Source organism: Acartia tonsa, chromosome 12 (assembly GCF_053477335.1).
Source record: "Acartia tonsa isolate MP-2025a chromosome 12, ASM5347733v1, whole genome shotgun sequence".
Classification (NCBI taxonomy): domain Eukaryota; kingdom Metazoa; phylum Arthropoda; class Copepoda; order Calanoida; family Acartiidae; genus Acartia; species Acartia tonsa.
This window is the reverse complement of record NC_137271.1, coordinates 16,122,764-16,129,734: the sequence shown is the minus strand read 5'-3', so window position 1 is coordinate 16,129,734 and position 6,971 is coordinate 16,122,764. Positions and strand designations below refer to the sequence as shown.

The 6,971-nt window shown below is 32.9% G+C and overlaps 1 protein-coding gene across 1 annotated transcript; it reads left to right on the top strand.

Annotated features, from left to right (window-relative positions):
- Positions 1–255: 255 nt before the first annotated feature.
- LOC145333682 (uncharacterized) lies at positions 256–3,534 on the top strand. Its single transcript, XM_080178889.1, has 2 exons — positions 256–435; positions 1,683–3,534. Exon 2 carries the CDS (start codon positions 1,907–1,909, stop codon positions 3,293–3,295), a length of 1,389 nt encoding a protein of 462 aa, XP_080035015.1. The 5' UTR covers positions 256–435; positions 1,683–1,906; the 3' UTR covers positions 3,296–3,534.
- The last annotated feature ends 3,437 nt before the right edge of the window (positions 3,535–6,971 follow it).

The window sequence follows — 6,971 nt, the reverse complement described above, 5'->3', positions numbered from 1 at the left end:
TATTTAAAATCAGCTTCTGAACACTATATTAACATTTATACATTTATTGCCCTTAAAACATTTCTAAAATCATAAAATTTAAGAATTTAGATTTTTTAACCATGCTCCCTCCAATCTTTGGAAATGCTTTTATTTAATTATTGCATATAAATAATTTTTTTTCAGTACACTTGCAAATTAAATTTAAAGATTTTTAAAGACATTCTCAATCAAAACATCTTTTTTATAAATTGAAATTTTTTTCAAAATATATTAGTTAATTTTGCTTACTACAAGTAAAAGGTAAAATTTTATTAAATTATTAAAGCCTCTTTTTATATATTCTTATGTCATGAAAAGTTGGTAAAACACATTTCTCCAATGAATAAATATATAGTATTTTTTCATTTAGGACTAATATAAAGGAGTTCCTGCTAATAGGAGCTTTAATCCTAGGTAAGCACACAATTAGCTTAAGATCTCGGTAACCACTGAACCGATTGGATTCTACTCTTCAGAGTATATACCTATTGGTTCTGTGGTGGTTTGAAGCTATTTTCTTGGAGGGTGGGACACCACAAACCCCCCAAAAAATGAAAATTTCCCCCCCCCTCAAAAAAAATTTTCATATTTTTTTCTAATTTTAATGTTTTTTATGTTTTTTAATATTTTTGTATTTTTTTATATTTTATTTATACTTTTTTATACTTTTTATACTTTTTTATATTTTCAATTATTTTTCTTTTTTTTAAATTTCTTTTCTTCTTTTAAACTTTGTTTTATCAAATTCAAAAAGATTGTGAAACCTTCCTTCTCCTGTAGAGGCGAAGCCCCAAAAAGGCTAATGGCAAAAAAATTTGAAAAAAATTTAATTTTGATCATAAAATGTAGATCCTCCTATTTGTAAACTAGGTGAAACATACTTTTCTGCCGCACCAAGACCACAACCGGCTTTTTGTTTTTTTAAGATTCTAAATCAAATTGTATTTTAAATATTTTCCTTCAAAATTTTTTAAACCTAACAAATTATAGAATAATAATAATAAAAATTTAACTTTTTAAAAAATTTTATATATATAAGATAGGTCATTGTTATTTATGATTGACATACAAAAAGCCAGTTGTGGTTTTAGCTTTTTGTCTGCTAAATTTTCTTTAAAAATTTAGTTATGGGGAAGTAGTATTTTACAATGAAAAGGGGGTGAGTATTCATGCTCTTATCTTTTTTCCTTATGGTTTTAAATAATATAAATAAATATAAAAAAGTTTTAAAAGAGTTATAAAATGTTAAAAATACAGAAAATGTCTAAAAAAAAGTAAAGAAAATTTTTAAAATTCTCCCCTGAACCTTCAGAAAAAAAGCCCCTAGAGGCTAGGGGCGAAGCCGCTAGTGTATAATACAAAGTAGATGCTGTCTGTCTGTTTTTTTTTGTACTGAAGGATCTTGCTAACTGCTGAACCATTCGGTTCTCCTTAACAGGGTAGCTTCTCATAGGTCCCAGAAAGGTTTATAACTATTTTGGGGAGGCTACCACCCTCCCAAGATATATCGCCACTAAAAAAAATTGTCTAAAATTTTATTATATTAAATTTATTTATGTTTGCTTGTATTGTTTGATAATTAATTTTAGATGAGCTTTATGTAAGGCAAGCAGATCTTTGTAATCAGATCAGGTCTATTTAAATTCTGATAATTGTTTAAGGTGTGGACTGCGGATCACTGTTCAAAGAGATTGCTGTTGAATCCAGACAGGATCTTCCTTGCTGCCATGATGATAAGCTTCTGTCTTGCCATCAGGTGGAACTTGACATTAAGAGTCTTGGAGATGCAGATCTTGAACTTGCCCCTTTCAATACAACAGTTCAATATCATGGCCTAGTTACAGGAAGTCACAACTCCTACCACTATGAGAATGAGCTTGTTGATATGGTTCTTACCATGCACAATGGAGACATCTATGGCCACATGCAGTTGGACAATGGGATCTCCTATGTAGTTGAGTACTGTGGCAATGGAGTTCATGTGTTTAAACAACTTGATGTTGATAAACTTGGAGAAGACAATGGAGAAGAAGACGAACAAGATGAAGAATTTGCTTTTCAGAGAGTACTTTCACCTGAAGACAGAGAAGACAACACCACTATTGTAACATTCACCATAAAGGTTTACTATACCCCTTCATTTGCTGCTGTTACTGCTGACATTGAAGGATTTGTGGAACAGGTTATTCAGGAAACTAACCAAGGGTACATCAACTCTAATGTTCCTCTTAGAGCTGCAGCTATTTGCATTGAGGCAGCCACAATCGATGATATGTCTTTGTCTAGCGACATGTTGACCGCATTTAAAAACATGAAAGGTAATATTCAGGCACTGAGAGGTTCAGCAGATGCAGCTGCTCTTCTTGTTAACAGTTTTGATTCTTGTGGAAGAGGATATGTCAACTCCATAAGAAGTGGATATACACTAAGTGTAACAGCAAAGAGTTGTGCTCTTGGTTACTACAGTTTTGGGCATGAACTTGGTCACAACATTGGGTTGAAGCACAATAAAGAGGTCAGCTCTAATGTTTACTATCCTGATGGATATGGGTATCTCATCCCTATAGGTTCTCATTCTACTGGACTCAGAACTATCCTTGCATACAGTGCAGAGGGTCACCGAACCAGAGTTAACTACTATTCTAACCCTAATGTAATACATCCAACTACAGGTACACCTACTGGAGTAGCTGAAGTAGCTGACAATGCTAGGATCAAAACTATGAACAGGTTTGCTCTAGCTGCAGTTGGAGATGAGAGTCAATGTGAGTCCTATCCATTGGACAAGGAATGTTATATTGAAAATATTAGCTTCAGAGAAAATCAGACAACTCATGCATATTACACAGGTTACACCAAGGAATCATGCCAATCCGCCTGTGAAGCTAGTTCTGCTTGTTTTGAATACTACTTTGGTTATCTCTATGGTAAACATGCTTGTGTTTTCCGTAACTTTGACATAAGACAGCCAGGTCAAGAACTATCTGGTTGGGCATATGTAAGAAGAGCAACTGTACCAAATGTTCTTAATCCCAAGTGCACAATTATTAAGGATTGTTCTAAACCTGGAAGAATGTATAGTAGTGGATTATACACTCTTGTTGTACCTAGACCTGTTACAGCTAGTGCAAAGGATTGCCATCTGGAGTGTTTGAAATACAGCAAGTGCAAGTACTGGGTGTGGGAAGACAATGGATATTGTAATTTAAAAGCAGAAAACTTTGGAGGATTCCATCAATACTGGACAACCAACTTCAGATCTTGTGGTGTCTAATTATTAAAAAACATATTTCTTGCATCATATTTAACACTGTTTTCTGCAGAGAAAATAAAAGTTGAAAATCCTCAGATTTTACTTTTTTTGTGGAAAATTGTATTAAATAAAAAAGATACAATGCATGTTTTTTTCAGTATGGCTTAAAACCTCTTTCAATATAACAGAAATTGACTAGTTTGGAGTAATACTAAAAATTAAATGAAATTGTTTTCTGCAATAAATAATGTGCATCAAAATTTGTGTTTGTTATTACAATTATGTAATCCAATGAACTTATTTAACCTATTTGTTAGTGCTTGTTAGTTAACATTACTGAGGTGTGCCTAAATGGGAAGTCTCCACCTTCCTGAAAAATTAAGTGGGGTGGATACACCATCCGAAATACAAACCACCCACACTCCCCTTAACAAGTATCTACACAGTGTGATCACCTTCTAAAATCTAAGTTAGGTGTCAAGAGAAAAACGTCAAACCCCCTAGATTTAAAGGAGGTGGTTAAAAACATTTGTGCTTTTCGTGTCAACTTATAGTTTTAGGACCTTTTTGCACCTTTTATCATGTAAAGTCTTCACATAGTTAACCCCCCCCCCCCCCTCCCTTCAATTTTGGTTTAATAGGGGTATCACATTTTCTCCCAAAACCATGTGCATGCACGAATGGGTGTAATATAACTTTGATCTTAGGTTTTCATGTTCTCTAATAAAGTGCAACTCACAGCAGGCTAAAATAACGATACCCTACATCATCCCCCTTTACCTACTCCCCTCCCCTGGATGAATGAACTGCCTAATGAGTTCCATGTTAGCAACCTTAATTGACGACATTATTTCCACTGTCATAATACCCACGTATATTCTATATCCACTGCTTAACAATCATCAATTTACATCTAGAAAAAGTTAATGCAATAAAAGAAAAGCTGAAATTAAAATCAGCTTCATGTATCTTGAATTTCTTATGGTAATTTAAATTTACTTTCTCATGTACATTATTAGAAAGATTCACATTAGTTAAATTGTGTACAAAATATCTTTTTCTTAAAGGATTTTTTTAAAATACCTATTCTGTTTACAAATATATTATATGAGTGAAATGATTTTTCAGGTGAAGTTTCTATATTTTTTTTTAGTGTAAGCCATAGGTCACCAATATAGATATTTTTTTTTGTGTGTGTGAGAGTATGTAGAAGTTTTTATGGTTTAAAGCTCAATTAACAAGAACTTGTGTTCCCACATTAGGTTCCAGGCATTTCTACAAAGGCATCACAACATTATATTAATCAACATAGTTTGGTAGAGCAGCTACTAATACTAATATCTAGTGTTGGTCATTATCCTGTTATATAATGTAGTAAGGTTTTTTGTCAGATTACAATAACTACTAAGCTGATTTAGTTTTCCTCTTGAGGAAAGCTTTATGGTTTTAGGCTATTTCATTTTCAGATTTATGTCTTGGGATGTTTTTAAGCTATTTTTTAGCCCCTTTTAATACGGAGCCCCTTAGAAGCTAGGGGTGTATCCACAATTGTGTTTAATATTTTGGAACCCAGTATTAGTGTCGGACTGATTATGACGTAACAAAAAAAATTAGCCAATGAGAGGACATTATTGACCAATGGTAAAATTCATAGTGGCCTCTTATTGGCTAATTTTTTTTGTTACGTCATAATCAGTCCGACACTAATACCGGGTTCAATATTTTGTTAACCAGCAGAATTCTATAATCGATTGGCAATGTGAAAGCCAAAAGGATATAATTAGGAAAGCCTAAAACTAAACCAAGTATTGTAAATAGCCTAAACCTATTTCAAAACATACATAATTAATTAACATAACGACCTATTTGATCAAATAAAACGCTTTTCTTTCATTCGCATAAGACAAAAAGGCTAATACTTACATAGCTAGTTATAATTTCTTTTCTTCCAATCTAGAAAAATGTAAAGAAACCTAAAGATTCCACACCTAGCTAAGATTCCCATATATGCCTAGTCTTACACATAGATAGATGCAAAGTTTCAGGTTTTTGTTATAAGAAAGATGGTAGAGATATGGACAGATACACACTAGTCAAACAATAGATATAATAATATGGACAGATACACACTAGTCAAACAATAGATATAATAAATTGAAGAACATGTTTACTTTTTATCCCAAAGGGGTGCAAGCAGAAGCGTGTAGGAGGGTGTTGTATCAACCCCTAGGAAAAGTTAAGGATGGTGGAATCCTGCCACCCCCCCCCCCTCTTGACAAGGGTATGCGCTTCCTAAAACAGCCGAGCAAAATGTCAAGCTGAACAAATCACACGTCCTTTTATTCATACAATAAAAGGCTAATAAATTTAGTTACTTCATGTTTCTTATATCTGTTATGTACTGAAGATACTTTGTAGATATTTTGATATGGCAAGATTAATGCACAAAGGTATAATCTCACGCGGCAAACGTGAAGAAAGGCGCTCAATCAATCAATCAAATAAACAAAACTCAACTCTTTTTAGTCAATCTTATTAAGATGCTTGAGATTGATTTGATTCATCATTTGGAGTTGAAAAAAGCATGTAGAACTTTTATTAATATGCATAAAAGTATGAACAACAAGGACGTTTCTGTCAAAATTTAGTAGGGGGTTCTAAAGTAAGGAAAGTATGAGATAAAAGAACGATTTTTTGCCTATCTGAAGTTAAAATAAGAGACGTTTATGCTTTTTTTTTCTTTTTGTGGGGGGGGGGGAGAGAATCTAGTAAGGGAGGTTAATTTTAAAGGGGGGGGGGGGGGTAAATGGTTGTGTTCCAAAAGTTTTGTTGGGTTATTACAAAAATTTTTTGGATGCGTTAACCAATCCCCCCTTGGACGTCCTTGGTTGTACCCATGATATTTTTCAAGCCTTTAGCAGGCTTTATTTTTAAAATATAACAAAAGAAGAATCAAATACATATACTATTACATATTACTTGTAGAGTAGTTTTGCTACATATCAATTACAAGCAACCCTAATTCTAAATAATGCTAATTCTAAATTTGTCTTTAATTACATTCAGTATATTCGATGCAAGGAGAGTCGATCATATTCTGCAATGATTAAAAGACACATTAGTTTGCAAGAGGACAAAGGAAATATACAGAAGTTTATTAATTCAGCACTTGTTAGTTTTTGAACTAAATTAGCAATATTCTAACTTCTAAATATAAAATTTTATGCAATTTATTCTCTTTTTAGTAGCGAAGCTACTCTATAATTCACTTTGTCCGTCCGTCAGTCAGTCCGTCCGTCCGTAACGCTATGGGGGAAATGGGATTTACTCAGCTCCTATAAAAGATAGAATGCTGAAATTTTTTGACAACATTCCCATCATTAAGGAGCACAATTGACTATAAAACATCATTGGCGTTTGGACCGATATTTAGCAGGTTTTAGGCTATTTTTATATTTTTCACATTTTTCTCCATATCTTCAGTGTTTATGGTCCGATTTTCAAAATTTTTTCAGTTACAGATATTAAAATTAAATTTCCCGTCGTTTAAAGGAACAACCACGAAGGCCAGACTGCCTTTTTAGCAGGTTTTAGGCTATTTTTATATTTTTCACATTTTTCTCCATATCTTCAGTGTTTATGGTCCGATTTTCAAAATTTTTTCAGTTATAGATATCAAAATTAAATTTCCCTTCTT